The following is a 22,001-nucleotide window of genomic DNA, read 5'->3' as shown; positions in this document are numbered from 1 at the left end:
GACTTTTTGGGGGGGGATTTCCATTTTTTTTTTTTTTTCTCAATTCTCTATCTATGCACCATACTATACATGCAGTGGTTTGTGTGCCAGAAATAAAAGATTGCTGGAGAAAAAAATGCAACATTAACATGCACACCATTTAATGTACTTTGTCGAGGATATGTATCAAATGCGTTTGAGGCAATGCTGCATTAAGGCCCTCAGGTTAAAAGGACATACTGAAGGTGGTCTTCAAAGAGCTTATTAGAAAGTGCCTGCGCACCTCTGGAGCCTTTCAGATAGCTTGGATCAAACGTCTCTGTCTTTAATGCTTCCCACTCTGGTAGAAAATATATCCCTACGCCACCCTTCTTCTTTTTCACATCATTAGTTGCTTGTACCTTCATGAGAATGTATTAAAGGTAACACATGCATTTTAATAGTGAATACAGCTCACATCCAACCATGTGTCATCGAGGCAAGGTTTGTGTCCCGAGAGCAGTAACTTTATATCTGCATCATACTGAGAGGTGTTCCTCTTATGAAATCCAAGCATCAATACATTTTCAATAGCAGTCTTCATGCCTTTCTAGCTTACAAATCAAATAAGATTTCTAAGCACAATGTTACAGTGAACGAAAAAAAAAAAAAAAAAGGTCTACAAACCCCCTGTTGAAAAGCCAAGTTTTTGTGAACTAAAAAAAATAAGACCATAATAAATCATTTCAAAAACTTTTTTCACTATTGTGACCCATAAACGCAACAACTCAATAGATTTGTTTTTTTCATTTCCAATAGCACTCATCGCGTTAAGGTTTAAGGGGGCGCTGGAGCCAATCCCAGCTGGCTTACAAACAAAGTAAGATTTCAAAGCACAATATTACAGTGAACAAAAAAAGGTCTACACACCCCTGTTGAAATGCCAAGTTTTTGTGAAATAAAAAATAAGAACATTTCAAAACTTTTTACACCATTGCGGCCTATAAACTGTTGTCGGCTACTCAATTGGTTTTTTTTTCTCATCTATTCAAAAGGCGGGCTTCCCCTGAGATATTAGTATTATTTATGTATTTTTGCTTTTTAGCAGACGTCTAAAGGGTATGCTATTTCAAACTGTTCATAATTCCTTTTTCTAAGACCCCAGTTCCAACTGAAGAGAGGAAAAGAGCCTCAAAGCATGATGCTGCCACCATCAAGCTTTTCTGTATGTATGGTGTTATTTTTTTGATGAGCGGTGTTGTGTTTGCGCTAAAAACATGCATTTTCGAATGATGCCCCAAAAGTTCAACCTTGGTTTTAATGGACCGTTACAAAAATCCCTCAAACACATTTGGGAAAATGTGTTTTTACGATGCAATGAAACCATGGTTAAACTATTTGGCAATTTCTTTTCCACATTGTTGGCTGTGGAAATTGTTTTAAATAAAATAAAGTCTCACCAAAATGTTAATGTTTAAAGAAAAAGGGAGGGAGCGGAATCTGTCAAAGGTCAGCAGAAAAAAGAAGAAGACCTTTCTCCCACCGACTACCTTGCACTGGACCTCCATTGTGTTTCATCTGACTGGTATTTGCTAAGATTTTCTGCATGAATATATGTATTATTGTCTGTATCTACGTGTACGTGTGTTCTGAGTCAGAGCTTCAGGCTGAATAGATATTGAAAGTGTGTACAGTGCTACCAAGGCGCTTTCACCAATATGTTCATGGATGTATATATACACATACACACACATAGAGTACATGTGGGGATTTACATAGTAGAGTGATGTTCCATGGCTTGCAGTAAGGCCGATTTTAATGAGCTAAAGGCCAAACAAGCCTTCCCCTGACTATCGCGTGTGAGTGCTAAATTAATCAGACAGCACTCCTGTCGTCTGCAACCCACTCTTCTACAACTCTGCATATAGGGCTTCATTAATGAGCAGGAACCTTTGAATTGTTTTTATGTAAGAGCTCCAAGTGCACATCACTGAAGCTTCCCCTGCTTACTACACTTAAAAGTGCACTCAATGGCACTGCACCAATTATTCACCTATCCATGTGAACTCATTCAATAAGATTTCAATGGTATCACGCATGTTAAAAGCATCAAGATAAATGCACCGTCACTATTATTTCAAAAGCTTGAAGTGATAATGGATACATGAATTATGCCTATTATTTGGCAAATAAAAGACAAATGAACTCTGATAAACAGAGGCATCGCTCGCAAATTTCCTGCCAGCTGCTATCAGCCACATGAACTACGCACCATGTCAACAGCATGCCGGACATGATAAAAGGTGAGACAGTGGACCAAAAAGCTAGCAGCGATACCCCCAAATGGCTTGCGCTGTGGCCATTTATATGCACAGGCACAAAGCGGAAACACTGACAACGTGCTTGGAAAGATAACAGTTTTCTCTTTCAGGAACAATTTCAATGTTATGGTAGATTATCAACAGTAACTTGCCAGTGTCATACAGAAGAGTGTACCCCTTGCAGTCTTGTGATAACTGTAATTTGCATACAACTTTCTATTTCAATACTCTGTGACGCTTAAATAGTATTTAGGAAGATGTCTACGGAATGTCTTGCAAGAATATATTTGTTTGGAAAGCACAAATATTTCATGTTATGTGACATGGAATGTACTGTAGTGCCTATCTTGCAACCTCCCTCTCGCCCAAAGTTAGCTGAAATTGCTCCGCTCACCTGATAGAAAATGGATGGATGTATGGATGGATGTATGGATGGATGGATGGATGGATGGATGGATGGATGGATGGGCAAACACTGCAAATGGGCTAGGGTTAGCAGGCCACCCAACATATTTGTGACTTGGAAGCTCATATCTTATTCAAAAGTTTTCAATCTGTTGATAAATTACTGCAATTGACTGCATATGTCAAAATGGGCACTATGTCTTTGGCAATTTTCAGTGCAATGTCCTTCGTGATTGCCTTCCACCAGGCTCCATCTCATCATAGAGAACAGACAGTGAAAACGATTCTGCTCATGTTGTCTATCTCTTAGTATGAATGAGAAAAAACGATCTAGTAGACAGAAGACGAACATGATGGATTCCTGATGAACAAAGCAAAGGTGTGTGCCAGCCTGCTATGCAGCAATCAAGGAAGCGCCATGCAACTCTCAGCATGATGTTGCTTGTCCATTACCAGCGTGGACCACATAGCCACTCCATTACCAAACGCTCTGGCGTAGAACTGCAGCGCCTACCTTCTGCCCGCGTGGTGAAAGGGGAATCCGAGGGTCGCTTGGCTGAGAACTGGCCCCCGAGAGAGGTCATTAGAAAGCACAAACTGAAGAAGCCAATCCCTAACACGAAAATCCTAGAAGGAAAGAAGAAAAGGCAAACGAGTCAACATCAGTTGAAGAAACCGAATGTCCACTCGGATTATGCAATAGTAGTTCCAGTCAAATTTTATGTCCATTGTGAGACTTTTCACACCGTATCAATCGACCCAAATGTGAGCTCTCTCTTTTTACATGAATTTCACTGTGCTGAGTGAGCCGCACTACTTGGGGTAGAGTGCAAACTCAAGTTCACAGGCTTGAAAAGAAATGTTTTGTATCAATTACATCTTACAATGAAACACAGAAAACCGGTTTGCACACTGCTTTTACAAAACGTCGAGATTGTCACCGCTTTACACCAAAACCAATTTGCTTCCGTGAATGCATTTATAGCAGAATAGTTAAGGGACAGACTGTGCACAGCAGGTGGAGGTGTGAATGAGCAATCTTTCTCAATTATTCAGACAGAAGGTGAAAACCCAGGAGTTGAAATTCAGACATTGCGCAATAAATGTCTTCTCAGTTGTGATCAGCTAAGATGCCTTGTGACATTCAAATTGGCTTACATGTTGATTACGGCCGCAATGTCTGACGCTGAAGGGGCACCCATCAATGTCATATCGTGAGCCCTATTTGCACATCAACACTCGCTGATCACACAAACATAAAAACACATTCCAGTGAAATTCAGACATGTGCTAATAATGGTCAGTTTTGATTGACATTATGACAAATATGAGCACTGAGGTATGGCATTTTAAATCCAAACACAACAATAAACATCATAATGTTCTGATGGTTTCGTAGTTACAAATGAGATTTTTGTTTTATGTAGCTCTGGAACTCCTTGTATCGTGCAGGAAGTGTTCATTTTTGTACTTGTCGGCATTTGATGAGTGCAATTGGCATAAGTACTCACGCTCTGTAATTAAGTACCAGCACACATACTGGAGTCAATAAAGAGACTGATGAAAGCAGAAATGTTTCTTCAACTCATTTACTAAAGTAAAAGTTAAAAAAAACGTAATATTCTTAAGTGCAAAGATAAAAATAAATGTTTACTATATATTAATTAACTTGGCACAACATACCGTGTATTAATTAACTTGGCACAACAACAACAAAAAAACTTTGCACACATTTATTTTGTTAATTCGTGCTTCAAAACAACATATTCCCATGTAATGTTGTGAACTAACAAAATAAATGTTTAACTAGTTACTAATAACTATAGGGAATAAATGATTGCATTTATTTTGATGAACACACAACCTGTGTGTTTGCTTTTTTTTTTTTCAGATCCGTTGGTTAATTATTGCAAAAACTGGCACAAGATGTGTTCATCAGCAATTATTCTTAGAGCAGACAACATGAGAAAAAAATGATCACCGGATGGGGAATATTTTGCTTCTCCGAATCTGTTGTCATTATCATCAATGCGCCCTGGTCCACGCCGCCTTCCCCAAGACGTCAATCAGTCAGCCAATCAGTCAAAAATGGCAACCTTGGTTGACTTTTAAATCGTCTTTTCTAGTCTTGTCGTCATCCATGGAGGTGGGAAAAGTAACCACTGGTAGCTTATTTGGACAAAGTAATGGGTAGAAGGTGCATATATCCGTTTTAAAATGTAAAGGGTATAATGCAATTTGAAAAAAAATCATACTCAAGTCCTGCAAACTATAGAGATGCAGTATACTTCGTTGCTTCACACCATGTGCATCTGTCATCTTTTTGCATAAACTTAAAAAAAAAATAACTTTGTAAAAAAAAAAAAATGCATTCATCACCAAAACTGGCACATACTGTATTTGCCATTACTGTATGTATTGTTTCAATTTCAAGGTATATTTCCAAATATGAATGCACGCTTTCACCAAACGTAATACGCACATCCAAATAGCTCATTAGCCTGCTTACCTGAACGGTTTGTAAGTGAGAAGACATCTCCTCGTCATAATGAAAATGTCGCTGCTCATCATTGTGCACACGCGTGTCCATTCACCGAGCGGTGTGTGCGGGGGAGCACAGGACTCGAGTGCATAACTTTCAAGCGGGCAAGTGGCAGCCAGCAATAAAGAGTGTCACCAAAAGCACAACTTCCACGCTTCTCTGCTCTGCTCCGCGCCACTCCGGGCTGCAACTTATCCCTCCGATGCGTACTGCGACTCAGGGGCTCCGAGTGATGCTCTCAGCCTCACGCGACCTGTGTGGATGTTAGCCCTGCATTATGTGTACTGTTGCTCCAGGACTCTCAGCGGTTTGCGGAGGGCATGAACAACACAACACACGACTGGCGTGATAAGAAAAACACCGGATGAAGCCGGCTGAGAGCGCCATCTAGCGAGTTACATTGGAAAATGAGGACACTAATTTGTTGATTCAAGGGGGGATGCTGAGACAAACTAGTCAGCAAACATGCAAGGTGCGTTAACCCCTACTAACCACCACACAGCAACATCAATAGTACGGGCTCCCTACGAGGGGGATTGGTCTTGATTTACACAACATTTTGAGTGATAAAGCAGTAAGATGTGTGAAATTGCAAAAGCAACAACCGAAAATAATCTAGACATATATAAATAACTTCAAATATCCCAAACTAGACTATTAAATAATAAATTATCACGCAAATTCTTACTGATGTAAGTGAGCACAGGTTCCTGAAACAAGGTGACAAAAAGCATTTAAAAACAAATGTAAAGCTGAATAATTGGGTTTCAAAACAATGAAAATGTGCTAAAGAGTCAAAATTAAAAACAAAATAAATACCACTCCAGGATCGATTCACTACTGCTATTGGGGTCCCTCTAGTGGTCATGGAGCCTACAAGCAGGTGCCTAATTCCCTTGTGTCTTGGGTCGGCTCTGAGCCAAGTACTCATGCCAGCGCTATTGCTCATCAGCAAACTTGGCCTTGTGAATTCTCAAAGTGCCTCTGTGCCATATTACTCATGCTGCAGTACAGACAGTATCACTAATTAGGAGTGACAGTAGTTAATCTATAAGGATGTGGGCTTTGGAATCACAGGGCCCCACTGTGGACATAAAAAAAAGCAAATTGGCATCTAGTTGTTGAATAGATGATAGTCTGCTTCCAGACTACCGTGGACGTTCCTCAAGCAATGCATGGATGGATGGATGGATGGATGGATGGATGGATGGATGGATGGATGGATGGATGGATGGATGGGCATGACTACAAATTCAAAATCAATACAGAAAGAACTATCTAAGATTGCAGCATTTCACCACAATGCATGAATCAAGTTGTTGCAGAACCTTGGAGAGCGCCTGAGTGGAATGTGGAGGGCAACAGTTTGTCCCTGCCACCTACTGGCCAAATCACACATTGCAACTTTCAGTGGCGTCGATGTTCTGAAATTCCGATAAATACGCCGATACTGAGGTGGGGGTCAGTTGAGTTTAGGGTTAGGTTGAGGGGTAGGCTGTCTAATTATCCTGCGGTAGGAAATGTCGATCGGGTAGTTGGACAATTTGGCAGAACACTGGCTCAGATTACAATTCGGTATTAACAGTTACACGATGATGTGCTGTCCTTTTACTGCCTCAAAAGGTTGTGCAACAAAATATTAAGTTCGGGTGCCATCATTTTTGCCTAGGAATGTAGTTTGAAGTTTGAGTTGAGTTTCTTTTTTTCTTTTTTTTTTAAGTCTGCAGAATCACTATTCAAAAGCAATGTCTGATTTTCATTTCAATTTTGATTACATTTCTATTCGTCATTAATTTTGTAAGATTCAAATGATTTCTGTGACGAACGTGGGTTTTTCTTTCAATAACAGAGGGGTACCAACACTTTTGTCCACATGCGTACAGCAGTGCCCTAAAGAGTCGTTGTCAACATGTTTGAACAGGTAAAGAGACTTTCACAACTCAGGAGCCTCAAACTGTCATTCCGGGACATGTTCATTCACGTTCAAACCAACACATCACACCACACCTGAGTTTTGTTTTAAAGCTTACAAGAAGTCACACGTGGCTCTCTCTGCAATCAAGTGGATAAAACACGATAGAAAGCTTTCAAGTGGATAGCAAAAATAACCACAGATTGTCAGACGATCATCATGGTGAGTAAAGAAGACCATCAACAAACATGTGTGAGCATTGCAAGCTTTTTTTTCCTACCTGTACATCTATATGACAAATGCTACAATTGTACAGATAAAACGAAGCATTGGTGTGAGGGCACGTGTTTTCAGTTGGTTTTCCATCATGTGGTTCACCACGGCAGTTGCCACTACGGGTGAGTGCTTTTCCAGCATCAAATGTATGTCATAGTGTATTTGTGAAATGCTTAGTCTCAAGCCCATCTGTGGATGGTAAAAAAAAAGAAAAAAACCCCACCATATCGGCTAATACAGGGGAAAGGGGGTTATGCGTAAAACTGCTTCTTTTCTAGCATATGGGTCAGCTCGGGTGCAACATTAATTAAAAAAAAAGTGTTAAATATAATTGAAAGTGTTGTTTTGTCTTCGGATTTGATCTTAGTTTCACTTTGAATACTGTGCTAAAGCCATCGACCTGCATGTGGCAGTAGTGGGATATGTACAGTATGTTTGGTGAAGATAACAACACTACATGACACGACAGGCTCAAATTCTCGTTTAAATCTGACCTGAGGGCTCACTCGATAATCAAGAGAAACTGACACATTTTAACTCTTGCCCCCAAAAGTGAGCAAGTATTGCCAACGTACCAGGCTTGAAAATGACGGGTTGCTTTGATCAATAGAGATGTCACAGTGAAATGGGTGCTCAAACCATACACACTGTACCTCAAATTAAAGTTTTTGACGAGGGGTATACAGAAGTGGCTTTAGAGCCAATATATAATGATGTAATACCAAAAATGGGTTGACCACCACAGTTTATTCTAATGCTCATAATAAAACCCTTGATGAGTGCTCTTTAACTCAATAACCAATTTTGTGAAAACATCTTGACACATCAAATGGGATGGCAACTATAGAGGTCATTTTTCATATTTCTGAAAAACTTATCATTCATCATTTGTGTTTGTTTTTTACATGAACTATAATGTGATTTTTATCATCTGTATCATGTTCTCTGACGGCAGATATTTACGTGCAGACAACCCCCAACAAGGTGGCCCACTGTGGGGACAATGTAACACTGACATGTGACGCCACCTCTGCCAAGTTGTTGGATGTTAAATCATTTTCTTGGATTGGTCAAAACAAAACATTATGTGACACTAAGGTCAAAATGGACTCTGCAGTTGTGTGTCAGAACGAAATGCAGGGATCCCTCCATAAGCTCACTCTGACACTCTTCAACATAATGCCCATCCACAAAGGAAAGTACCTCTGCAAATTTCGCTCACAAGTGGGGGTAAATTACAGCAGCACTTTTATCACCGTACAAGGTGAGCTTGCTAGTTTTTATCCTTCATATTTGTATAAGCTACTGCCTTGTTCTTGTTTTGTTTTTCTAATGGTTACTTATCTCTCCAGACTGCCTTGGAAATCAAAACTACTTCATTAATGAGTCTATGGCAGAGTGCTGGTTCCATGGAGTTTACAGCCGGGGTGAAATCCACTGGTTCAAGGGAGAAGAGTGGTTAAACAACTCAATAAGCTCAAAGGAAGATGTTGACCAATATGGACGCTACAATATCACAAGCACAATAAAAGCACAGGACGGCACAGGAAACCACATTTACAACTGCTCATTATGGATAACGGAGCTGGGGAAATATGTCTCAATTCAAAATGTAGTCATGGTTAAAAAGTCACAAAATTCATCTGGGAGCAAATTCAAGCTTCAGTGGATCTGTATGATGTTACATTTCATATTGGTGACATTTAGCATGTAATTATACAAGCAAATTTGAATTTACCAGTCTCCATTTCTGATATGCAGCTGCTGAATGCTGCTTTCCTCTAGCTGGCCAGAGGAGGCAGTTTGAGCACATATACTGTAAACCTTTTTTTTTTGCTTTTAGTTGAGTTCCTTCCCCTAAATGTTGTACAAAAATGTGCATTTAATCCACATTCTGTATTGAAAAAATACACTACAACTCTATAGGAAAAACTTGAAACGGTTTGTCCTATAGTTCAAAAAGGAACTTAATTATGCACTTACAATAGTTGAACATGGAGTGTGAATATTAAGGATTTCTTGATGAATTAAATGTGAATTAAAACAAAGTGCAAAAGCTCCTAGCTGTGTAGGATTTTCTGATTTGACGATGATGATGAAACTAGGGAGGCAAGAAATTGATTGACATAGTAGTAGTAGTAGTAGTAATGATAAGAATAATAAGAATAATAAGATTTAGAGTCTAAAAGCAGATATATACACAAGAAAACATTATTAGTTCATGTTTATCTATATTTCAACATTAGTTCATAACCTTTCTTTATCGATGTATCTCAAATTTGCAACAAATACACAAAAATACTTAAATGGTAGTTTCCATTTGTTGTACACAACACTGTCTTCAATTTTTGAAATGTTTGTGTGTTTAAACAAGAAGAAAATACAATTTGAAAAATATATGATACACTTCTCATATGAGATGTATTTTGATTTTGCAATACCCATGGCAAATATCCATTTTATTTGAATTAATTTAACACAGAGACGTGTATTCTCAATAGGACAGTTTTTTTCAGCCTCCTGCATTTGCCCAAGAGACATACCGTTTGCAGAAAATCTTAGCCAATTAAAATTTGGCTAATGCTTATATCAGCAGTTGATAAACCCAGCAAGCATGTTCTCTTGTGGTCTTCAAGAAACCAAAGAAAGGTTAAGCTGCAAAGAGCAGAATGATAAACCTTTGTTTGCGGATAAACTGTGCCTTTTCTCCCTGACGCTGTTGTGGTTGCTGGGCGACCAACATATCGTCGCTGTCCTGTGAAAAACACCAAAAACCCCAACTGGGCAAGAAAACCTCAAATACCCCAAATATATGTGAACATATATGTTTCAATGATTTTGTTGCATACCAGAAAAATCTGAGTAGTTCCTCTAATGTGCTTTTTTTTCTTTTTTTTATGTGCTGATTGATTTCACTAGAATGGCCACTGTTGGATAGTAATGACAAACCACTAGTACACTGACAAAGGAGAAGAATGTGCAGATCATGGAATGAGTGAATTTAAAGCAAACACAATGACATCCAATCAAGCCCAGGCCAAATTTTGATGAGAATAAAATATCCCTTGCACACAATACATTTTTGAACTAATGATCAGACAACAGGGAACAAAACAACATGACATGAAATAAAGAACAATTGCACACTTTACAACAAAAATTGTCCGTCCAAACTGGACACAAAGATTGCAGGTGAGTACCGGTATAGACAAGCCTTTGAATCAGCCACGATGAGCTCAAGTTTCTAAGACACTGTTGCCATGGTGAAGTGAAAGTGCTCTAGTGTAGCCTATTGAAAATTGTAAAAAAAAAAATATGTATACTGTATATGATAATAATAATAGTAATAATAATACTAATAATAATAATAATAATAATAATAAATGATTAGCTGGATTCTGTTCCTTCATTCTTTTTTCTTTTTTGCACACAAGATTATTGAAGGAACAATAATGAGACGTGTTTGGTTTTGGAAAGCACTTTAGCACTTATGATGGACCAATTTGAATCCTCGTCAAACAAAGAGTCCAATTCAATGCATGTCTGGGGGGATGATGGGGATCAATTGAATTTGCAGTGACAGGTATCAAAGTGAAAGTGATTATTCACGCTACAAAGATGATGTGGCTTCATAAAGAAAACTTCACAAAACTTGAGTAGTAGAACGGTGGTTCTGTCACTTCATGACCATACTGTGGCTTTTTTTTGTGTTAATTAAAAGTTGAAGTGGAATCAATAAAACAAAACATCAGGAATAAACAAAATCAAACATCAAGTAAAACAAACTTTCCAGAGTGACAGGCAACCATATTTAAATACAGGTTACGAAAATATAATATATAATATTATTAATTTTAGAAAGCGACTTTTTATTTATTTACTTTGCTTTCAAATATCATTAAATCTTTTGTTTGTATGTGTTTCAATGTTGTCATTTTACCAGAGCTGGGGCATTTTACAAAAAATTTGCAGTCCATTTATCGGCTTCCACATACAGTCGTGGTACCCTTCTGCCGTCCGTTTATCCGCCATTTTGTCCGGCCGAACCAAATAGTAATCACCAGGCCGGTCAAACTATCATTTTAAATGGGCTTCCGTCAGCGTTTCAGACTACCAACTTTGACAAACTAAAAAAAAAAAGAGACTATTACATAGATGAGAAAAAATGGGCTTCAGACTATGCTTAGTCCGACTATTTTTTTTAAGTTTCCCATCTATCGTTTATCGCCTACAAAAGGGGCTTCCATCATAGGCGGAAAGGCGGACAGGTCCTTCACATAGGCGGAATGCCCAACTCTGCAGTTTATGTTATTTTAGTCATTTTAGTAAGCTACTTTTTTCTCTTTGCCTTTGAATGTCTTGAACTGTTCTGTTTGAAAATGCTTTTAAGTATTATGCTTTTGGTTGTGTGAAGCGCAATAAGTCCCCTTATGTATGAAATGTGCTATGTACTGTAAATAAAGCTCCTTTGCCTTGCTTAAGATCAATATTATGACAGCCAGAGTACTTACAGTGTACACAGTGTGTCACATATTGGACAAACCATGGCCATTTCTCAAAATGAAATATCACCAGAACAAACCCTGATGATTCAAACTGAAAAAGCACTTTTCAGCAATGGGTGAACATTGTACAGTCACTCTAGTTCACCCATACTAGGACACAACCTGACCATGTAGACATTGAATTGGAACAATACCTTGTCTGAATATGACACAAGTATATGATACAATATAAGTAGCCATATTGTGAAAGAGAGCAGAGCAGTCATTTAGTCTGCAAAACCTCATCTGAACCTAGTTTTGAAGAGGCTTGCTGAGAACTGATTTTCTCTACATATGAGCACTAATGCAACAGTAAATTTCTGCATCAACATCAAAGGATGAAAAAGTCAAATGGTGGAGGTAAACGGTGAATGCATGCTGTTGTCAGAAGAAACTTTGCCTGGTCAGGCAAGATAAAGATTTTTCAGATCCATTTCTCAGTGTACTGTTAGTGAGATATCAGTTGTGTCTCCACTTCGAAAGGGTTACATATATATTTAAAAAAAAAAAAAAAGAGAAACCAATGACATTTTTTTCTACAATATGATTCACCTGACAGCGTTAAAGGTCAAACGGCTCTTAGTGAGCAATCTTTGGAAATTCTTTAGACCCTCTCATATCGCCACTGCTGACATTTGAATACTGCGGTAATGTCACTATTAGAAGCAGAATAACACACAGTGGGAATACCCTAAACGCACAATTACAAAATAATTGTCAGTGATGAGGTATTTTTAAACCGGTTGGGTATATTAGCGTGCAACGGAATACAGTAGGAGGATTTTTTACAATGTGTGCCGCAAATAAACCTAACTAAAAAAATCTAAATTAAAATCAGTTCCTCCTGTTCCATACATAAGAATGTACAAATTGTAGCTGGTAGAATACAAACATGACAGAGTCTCAGAGTCCACATAGATACTTTGTAGTTGCTTATACTACAATTATCCAAATATTCAAACGCACACATGTTTATGTCATTTCAGTGGATCATTCATGTGAGTATGATAAGACCAAACAAGTGGGAGAAGGTCATTTATATGTAACAGCATCAGAAGTCAGAAGTCTCTCTTCCTATCTTTTGCCCACAGGCTTATTTTATGCTAATTGTATGCTGGCTGAATTTGCAATCACTGTTCACATGAAACAGGAGTGAAAGGTCTTGCGTAGCTTCAACGGGCTATGCTAACTCACAGCCCTACCACAGGCCATGACTCTTGCTGATAAACACTAAAAAAAAATAAACATATGCTCGCAAAACATTATCACAGTTATTAAAACTGACTATATGGACTCAGGACTATTTGGTATATCAATTAGGCTGCAAAAATCAATTAACAATCCAAACCAAAGTATTAGCTGAACTTAATATAGGGAAATTAAAATGTGCTGAATGCAAAAGCAGGAAACACTATTTTGTTACAGATGAAATTATCTTGAAGAATGCCTAACTGCTATGTGAATTAAAATGGAAATTGTGAGTTTAAATCGTATATTGGTTCGCTTATTTCTCCCTTCCGCTCAAAGGCATCAGTCTTCCTGATGTCCCAGAGCTCAGCCAGTGCTGGTTTCTCTGCCTCCATTGCAAAATTTGGATCTGGCCATTTTGCACCTTTGCACATTACACCTCTCCATCCCAAAGATGCCAGTGATGGTGGGCATCCTTATTTGTCTATAAGTCCTTCAACTATTACTAACTACTAAATTGTTGTACTGTTGCCACCCTTTGTGTTGACTTGTTGGACATCACTTGATCCAAGCCTGCTTAACTACTTTGTGAGGCTCTGTGGACTGTCTGCCTGCTGGATTCTCCTGCATCTCACTAGGAATTTGTCTAATCTGGCCGGATAGATCCAGTAAGGAGTGTAAAAATTCAACTGCAAATGAATTTTACAGTTGTCGTCAATTTTTTTTGCCCAAGTTGTCATCCTTGGTTCTGCCCATTTGGGGTGTTCATGAGTCTTCATACTTTATAAAGTAAGGGCATATGTAATTTAAATACCACAGTGTTGCATGTTTGTGTTTGGTACTTTCCTAAATGTAACATATGATGACATAATTCATGAACGCTAAAGACAAAGCAGAGTAGCTGAACTCTATGAACCCGAAGCAATGATGTCACGAATACCCCAAGTTATGTGTTGTTCATGCATACATCGTCACCCTCTTAAGATAATCGCTTAAGTCATTTTTTCTTTTTGTTCAGAAAACACTTAAAACTGAACCACATTCTGATGATCTAATATGTATTAATAATTTCATTTCAGGCGTAAAATTCAATGATCTGTTGAACTAAGGATGCAGCCGATTTTACCAGAGGTGGCCAGCATCCTGAGGAGATGTTTAAGGCAAAAACATGGTTTTTTTTTGTCAAAATATGACTTAGGCCATTATTTTAAGAGGCTGATAATATGTAAGTTTGGAAAAACAACACAAATACAGGTTCATCCCATTTAATGTTATTTGGTTCCTCAAGTAGGGACAGCTTGAGCGTGTAATGTAAATAGAGGAGATGCAAACATTGTGCCAGCATTACCACACCTCTCATTACCAGGACTGGATGTTCCCGACCAGAAAGCCTGCAAGACAGGAGGTCTGAAAACAATTCTGTAAGCAACAAGCATGTGCCATCTCATTATGTGTGAATACACAAAGGTACAGAGTGAAAGGCTGGATTAGGGAGAGAGCAGAACATATCAGTTGACTTCATGTTGACAGACAGACCGTGTTATTTAGAGTCGAAAATACGCAAGAGCAAGGATAAGATGTATATTGCTAAATATGAAATTACTCAAACGATCAGCAGTAATCACAAGAAGTGGTTTCGTCCTGCCGTAAATCTCAACAGCCTGGACCATAAAAGAAGCCATGCAGGTCAACAGTAATGTCCGAATGCGGCTTCACCTCCATAATGTAAGGTACGCGGCAAAATAATTCTTGTGAGAGACAATGGAGCACAATATGATCTCAGTGTAAGTTGAGCAATAAGACTGGAAATAATATGATCTGTTACACCAATCTAAAGACGGTGGTCTGCCGTCTATTGCCAGCTTTCAAATATTGCACTGTAGCTAAGGATACATTCTGGTCAAGTGTTTTGCTTTTTATTTGAAGTTTTCTTTGTAGTTGTTTTTTTTTTGTTGTTGTTGCAACTTTTATTCCAAAAGATAAACACACCAAGGGATTAATGTGCATTCCTCCATCCATTTTTTTTTACATCACTTGTCCTCAGTCAGCCACTGGTGAGCTTGAGCTTGTTCCAATTTAGAAGAGAGGTTCTGTAGGTCTAAAGGTTGCCAGCCATTCACAGATAATGCACATGCATTTTTGATATTTTCAAACTAAACTGCAAAGAAGGACCAGCATCATCAAGGGATGTTTAGAAAGAAGAAAAAAAAGTCAGACTCCAGCAGTGTACACATACTTTAGTCTAGTTTTACCATGCTACCAAGTGTGTTGTTGCATGTAGAGTGTTTTTATATTTTACAGGGGTTACCTTCTTTTTACACTTGTGAAAGTTACCCCCTAAAAATGTTTACATAAATAGATTGTGAAGTACATCTGTGATGCGTTTCCACACCATCTTCAAGATTGTTACTGTATACAGTACGGTATTGTGTTTTTCATAAACAGGGGTTAATCTGCATTAATTATTGTATGACAGTTAAGAAAGTTAAGAAAGTGTTACTCGGAAAAATGCTTACATGTTGAGATATATGATGACAAGTCTATTTTTTTTCTTATACACTGAAAAAAAGCTTGTTGAATTTATTAAATTGTATTTTGCCAAGTGAGGGTGGCACGGTGTCCGACTGGTTAGCACGTCCGCCTCACAGTTCAGAGGTCGTGGGTTTGATCCCGGCTCCGGCCTCCCAGTGTGGAGTTTGCATGTTCTCCCCGTGCCTGCGTGGGTTTTCTCCGGGTACTCCGGTTTCCTCCCACATTCCAAAAACATGCACGGTAAGTTGATTGGACTCTCTAAATTGCCCCTAGGTGTGATTGTGAGTGCGGATGTTCGTCTATGTGTGCCCTGCGATTGGCTGGCGACCAATTCAGTGTGTCCCCCGCCTACTGCCCGAAGACAGCTGGAATGGGCTCCAGCACGCCCCGCGACCCTTGTGAGGATAAACGGTATTGATAATGGATGGATGGATATTTTGCCAAGTGGTTGCACAACATAAAATCATCTGGATCCAGATAATTTTTAAGTAGGTGTATAGTCTACTTGAAAATGTATCTGGATCCAGAGGATTTTGTTATGCAACCACTTGGCAAAATAAAATTGAGTAAATTTAGAGTAAATAAACACAAACATTTATTCATTGTAGAAAGGAAGTTGCACTGTTGGTAATCTTCTTCAGTCCTAAGACGATAATTAGTGCAGCATTACTTGCCTTACGATTTTACAGTGTGTGAACAAATTGCGCCAATCTGATGTCTCGCCAGACTTCATTATCCTGAAGAGTGGAGCCATTACATGGCCACTTTACGTGTCTGCAAAGTTTCCAAAGCAGCTTCCATAACAGTGAAAGTGATTATAGTTTATTTATGCAATTAAATTACTTCAAACTAAAGAAATGAACTTATTTCAGTTCAATTTTAAATATTTGAGTAAAAAAAAAAAAGAGAGAGAGAGAGAGAGAGAGACCGAGAAAATGAGAGACAAACTAAATAGCAGCAGGTCTTGAGAGTGCATTCATCTTAAAAGAGACGCTGTTTGGAGTACAGATTGTTCCTCCATCATCAGCAAGTCCTGACATGCACGAAAACATCACTGCAAGAGAGGGTGAACGATGCCAAGCTCATCACTCAAACGGCACATAATGAAGCTGCTATATGTATTGTAGTGTCACAAAGCTTCTTGCATGAAATGACCTTATGTCTGTCTGCTGGATGGCAGCATCAAAGTATGGAGACATAGTGGAGAGCAAAGCTAAAATTGGGGAGCCTTTTACAGAGAAATGATCAATTACATCAAAAGAAAGTAACATGACTGAAAATACCATTATCAGCCTACGTCAGCAATTGCACACCTCCACTCTCCAATGCATTACTGCAAATATTTCTACAATTGATTTACATATGTACTGTGTATGTGTAATACGAATGAACGGTTGATTCAGAGTCCAATATGTTAATTTGCTTCCTTATCCAATATTTTCATCAATTGAAGTCTGGGAAGAAATTAGCCACAGCCCCATATACGCTCAAGTATGACGTCCAATTTCTCCCAACACAGGTGGCTTCAGTGGTATCATAGCAACAAGTGACAGTGATTTTTACACTTGAGCTGCATTGAACTTGAGCAGCTGAATTTAAAGCGTACGCAACACCCTACAGAGTTTTGCATTTACTAATCCAATTACCTCGATCAGAGTCAAGATTATACTGTACACCAGCACAACTGAAAGTAAAACTAATAGCAGTTTCGCTTGGCATTGTCTATATTTTTTGAGGGTGTAGAAGTGTGGAGTGACATGTTCATGCATCTTTAAAGGTGGAAGGTTGTGGCTGAATGCAAAATAAAAGTGTAGATTTAAAAATGGAAATCTCCCCTATGTGAATTCTTCACTTTTCAGCTCTTCATAAAAAAATGTATTAAAAAAAGTGAAAAAAAACAATCTGTAAGATACACTTTGTTTACACACTGTAACAATGTATAAAGTTTTAACAAATACAAATACATTTTAACTCCAAATTCGGCCAGCATATTTTTTTTTTTTATTAATTGCACGAAACTTTGGTTACTTGTTATTTTTAGACCATTTGGAAGACTCAAAAATCCATCACACTAATTTGTATTATGAAATGAACTGGAAAAGGCATTTTCCCATGTCCACATGATTGAAAAATGAAGATTTCATCTTTTCTTTTCCTGATCCTGACACAAATACATTTTTTTCCAAACAATACACCCTTAAAGGAATCGCATAAATTGGACAATTTTATTAGAGGGATGGATAGATATTGTATCAACGGTATGCCTTTGAATGTCTGATGTTACTTGACAAGCTGTGTCACGATTGGTTGGAAGACGGAGGAGGCAGGCATGTGTGTGAACATAAATACAGCTCGCAGATTGTCTGGCTTCATACACTCCAGTGTTAGAAGTCTTTAACACACTTAGATAAAAACATTTTACGCTACAGAGATCAGAGGGCTTCATTTACCAAGAGTCACTTAGCCAGCATGTCTCTTGAAGAAAAAGAGAGGACAAATGTGCGACTAGTGTTTTTGGGAGCAGCAGGTGTGGGGAAGACAGCCCTCATTCAGCGCTTCTTAAAAGACACCTTTGAGCCCAAGCACCGCCGCACAGTGGAGGAGCTCCACAGAAAGGAGTATGAGGTCGGGGGTGTCAAAGTCAACATCAACATCATGGACACCAGTGGCAGCTACTCTTTTCCAGCCATGAGGAGGCTCTCCATCCAGAACAGTGATGCCTTTGCACTGGTCTACGCAGTGAATGACCCAGCATCCCTGGAGGCAGTTAAGAGTCTGCGCGATGAGATTCTAGAGGTCAAGGAGGACAAGTACACACCTATCGTGGTGATAGGAAACAAGATTGACTGTCAACACGAGCGTCAAGTGTCAAGTGAGGATGTTGTCTCAACAGTGGAGCTGGACTGGAACAACAGCTTGGTGGAGGCATCTGCCAAAGACAATATTAACGTGCTTCTGGCGTTCCGGGAGCTTTTACAGCAAGCCAAACTGCCCAGCTGGCTTAGCCCGACACTGTGCCACAGGAGGGAAACCTTTCCCAAGGAGAAGAACAAGACGCCTAAAATGAACAAGGACAACAGCTGCCGCCTATCCTAATGATGTGATGGCGTTTCAGGATAATAATATGAAAGTTCACTGAAAGGAAGTATTGCATAAAAATGAGTGGTAACTTCATTGATGGGTGGCAAACTGGATGGATGTACAGTATTGTATTGCTAATCAACACGAGTCCTCTATGGATTCCTCATTGTAAGAGTTGCTTCTAAATAGCATCACAATTAGTGATTTTAAACATGGACTGATTAACATCTGTATTTTCTTCTTGTCTTCTATATGTACCTGCTAAAAAGCCTTCATGGACAAGTGTGGAAAATTAGCACTTATGCCAAAACACTTAAAGCAATGCATCTGGTTTGTCCAATGATTTTGTGATGTCTGTATCAAACAAATGAATAAATAAAAATAAAATATACTCACCAGGGACACATGTTAAAAATAAACTTTTAAGACTAGGAGAACATTTGCTCAAATGTGAACAAGATGACATATAAGAACTGTATATTATATTGTTGTAGCCCTATGCAGTGTAAGTCAAGTTTGTACACACATCTGTTTGCTTCAGCGCTTATGTGGTAAAGAGTTCAAAATCCTGTTTTGTGAATTGTTGTTCAACATTTCCCATATTAATGACAGATTGTATTTGCATATATATGAATGTAAATACATTAATTCAATTTCAGCCATCCTTCTACCTATCACTGATGAATAAAGACAATCTATAATTCAACATTTGCAATCCTTCACGTTATTTGAAAGTGAATAATTGACACCATGGAAGAACTCAAAGCAGAAGCTCGTCTGTCTGATATTGCCCTCTCATGGTCAACTTTTTTCATGCAGCAGGTTCTGAAAACTGGGTCACAGTGCAACTTTCTTGTCATGTCTATATAAATAGAGATATTCAAATAATAAAGCTTACTTTAAATTAATTTGGACGGACTGTTGCAATTTTTTTGTTAATTTGGCAAACGTAATATTAATTTTGGTCTCAACTGTAGAGTATACAGTATGTAGAAAAAGTAAATAAACACTATAGTGTGCAATTTCTTTAAATAAATAAGTGAATAAATAAATTAACATTATTTTTACTACTTCGCAGTACGGCATTGTACCGTATATTGTCACTGTCATGTGAAAAACACTTATCTCCATTTTTTTTTTCATTTTCTTATTTTTACATGAATCATGTTTCCACGATACAGACATCGCATTAAAGTGAAAATTAAAAAAGTTTCCAAAATTGGAGACAAGTGTTTTTCACAGGACAGCGGCGATATATGTTAGTGCATGGGTCATTGTGAAACAATTTATGCATCAACATTTTTTAAAAACACAGCATTTATTGAATTAGTTTTTGTTATTTTCAAGAAAAATGAGTAATAAACCGTCAAATAATTTCACTCATCCATCAAGGATACACATTTGTACACATTTGCAATTTTAGTATCACTCTAATTATTGTAACAGGGTTGCAAATAAGTGCTATTGTTAGAGTTTTAAACAAAAAATGTATTACTACCGGTACTGTATTTAATTTTTAATGCCATCAGTACCATTGCAGTGGTTTGAGGCTATGACATAAAAATAGATTTGAAACATTATTACAAGTACAGTTACATTCTTTTCTCAGGAAAACTATATTAATAATAAGTGCCAGTATCTGTATTTTGTGCACTATCATGGATTTTTTTAAATTTCATTGCCGGCGTCAGAAAATGTCCTCAAGTTTTGGAATGACCCATATAGGCTACATAATTTTGCTAAACTCTTGCATATGCTCAATCTCCACACTGGTATACCTTAGAGAAGTGACATTCTGAGTTGTTGAATAATGCTCTGCAATGGAACAGTCAGATAGGTCTCCCTATGAATTCAGGTAGCTAAAGATTTTCCAGTGTCTAACCCCAGCAGGACCTTTTGAGATTAAAGCAACACACAATGTATGTTTCTCATATCCAAGGTGCAAATTAGTCCCAACAGATGGCAGCAGTCACTGCTAAAACGCTGCTGAGAAGTGAAATGCTTTCAATTACAATCTCTACATCATAACTTACATTACTTGATGCTTTGGTTCAGCGGGTGGTAAACCTTCAGCACCTCCTCTGCCATCTTGTCTTTCAAACTCACTGTATGGTGCATCAACAGCATTCTACAGACACAATAGAAAAGTGTTAGTTTTAGAATAACTTGATTGCATCAGAAGAGCATACCAACAACACACTCAAATACAGTACTTTATATTTGTATACTTGCTCATTTAATAAATTATTGACTGAGGAAAATATACATTTAATCAATCCGCATAATGAACATTTGAAGTGTAATATCTACAAATGCATTGGTCGTCCCGACTTGTAAAGCCTACAAGTCAACTGTAGGCGGTTTGATTCTCCGAAATTGCATCTTGTGTCTGGTCACCCACCGCCTTCTCGCAGCTTCCCTCAAGTCACAGCCCATAGGGTGGTTTACTTGCTTGAATTGCCAAAGCAATCCTCATCCGCTTATAAATAAATTAGCAAGCTTGCATGACATCTAATTCTCACACTGGTGGGTGTTGCTTTCAGGTCAACTCTGTGGTGGTTGTGTGGGCATCTGCCAAATAAAGTTGAAATGCACAGTACTGTATGCCAAAATGATTACAAGTCATATTGTTTTATCCCTGTCATTTGCATTACAACAATTTGTAAGAGCTTGGCTTCTACCAGAATCAGTGTTGTCATAAATGAGTAATTTGTTCATGAATTATTATCCCTATTAGCTGACAGAGGTTGTGCTCTTCAATTTAATCTTTTCATTGCTGTCAAATGGAGAGCCATTATCGCTGCTAAATTATCCAACCTAGAATTCCATTGCACCTGGGCAAACCCTGATGTAAATCACCAGTGACACAAGGCTCTTCTCGAGTCGTGTCAGTGTCGAGCACACTGAATAAAATATTTCAAAATAAACATTTGTAGTTATAGGCCAACAAACGCAACTGCTTTAGTGCCTAGGGAACAAATTTCAGCTATGACACAGTCACAACGCGCGCCACACAAATGCTAGCACGTGTTACACAGTTAGCATTGGTTAGCGAAGGGCATACAAAACATCTCAGCCACTAGTCTGTTGACATTTGTTTTCTCTTGCTCCACGAGAAAACATCTAATGTGGAAGAAAAGAAGGTAAGTTTGGATCTTCACAACACATAGCCGAGACCTTCAAACAAGAGGCAAATTTTAATGAGACGCCGGCTTTCACAGGAAGCACTGTCTGCTATGCTC

The 22,001-nt window shown here is 38.3% G+C and overlaps 3 protein-coding genes across 3 annotated transcripts in view; 2 read left to right on the top strand and 1 right to left on the bottom strand.

Annotated features, from left to right (window-relative positions):
- The window catches only part of mgat5b (alpha-1,6-mannosylglycoprotein 6-beta-N-acetylglucosaminyltransferase B), a 43,612-nt gene extending 38,068 nt beyond the window's left edge, over window positions 1-5,544 (bottom strand). The window contains exons 1-2 of the mRNA XM_086056502.1: window positions 5,194-5,544; window positions 3,199-3,311 (exon numbers count right to left, since the gene is read on the bottom strand). Coding sequence (XP_085912628.1) covers window positions 3,199-3,311; window positions 5,194-5,255 — 175 coding nt within the window. The 5' untranslated portion in view covers window positions 5,256-5,544. The remainder of the gene's footprint in view (window positions 1-3,198; window positions 3,312-5,193) is intronic.
- A 1,670-nt stretch (window positions 5,545-7,214) lies between these two features.
- LOC147134702 (uncharacterized) lies at window positions 7,215-9,474 on the top strand. The gene is made up of 4 exons (XM_086055920.1): window positions 7,215-7,360; window positions 7,455-7,536; window positions 8,370-8,678; window positions 8,767-9,474. Exons 1-4 carry the CDS (start codon window positions 7,358-7,360, stop codon window positions 9,126-9,128), a joined length of 756 nt encoding a protein of 251 aa, XP_085912046.1. The 5' UTR covers window positions 7,215-7,357; the 3' UTR covers window positions 9,129-9,474.
- Window positions 9,475-18,076: 8,602 nt separating this feature from the next.
- LOC147134701 (ras-related protein Rap-2a-like) lies at window positions 18,077-19,555 on the top strand. Its single transcript, XM_086056016.1, has one exon. The coding sequence runs from the start codon at window positions 18,148-18,150 to the stop codon at window positions 18,772-18,774; it is 627 nt and encodes a 208-aa protein (XP_085912142.1). The 5' UTR covers window positions 18,077-18,147; the 3' UTR covers window positions 18,775-19,555.
- Window positions 19,556-22,001: the final 2,446 nt, after the last annotated feature.

Source organism: Filicampus tigris, chromosome 16, assembly GCF_054856515.1.
Source record: "Filicampus tigris isolate MCC_2025a chromosome 16, RoL_Ftig_1.0, whole genome shotgun sequence".
Classification (NCBI taxonomy): Eukaryota; Metazoa; Chordata; class Actinopteri; order Syngnathiformes; family Syngnathidae; genus Filicampus; species Filicampus tigris.
The sequence above is the reverse complement of the archived record's forward strand: the minus strand, read 5'-3'. Positions and strand labels throughout refer to the sequence as shown.

Coding starts and splice junctions, on each gene's coding strand:
- LOC147134702 (XM_086055920.1), top strand. Junction 7,537..8,369: donor CACGGCAGTTGCCACTACGG/GTGAGTGCTTTT, acceptor CTCTGACGGCAG/ATATTTACGTGCAGACAACC. Junction 8,679..8,766: donor CACTTTTATCACCGTACAAG/GTGAGCTTGCTA, acceptor TTATCTCTCCAG/ACTGCCTTGGAAATCAAAAC.
- LOC147134701 (XM_086056016.1), top strand. CDS start 18,148: ATGTCTCTTGAAGAAAAAGAGAGGACAAATGTGCGACTAGTGTTTTTG.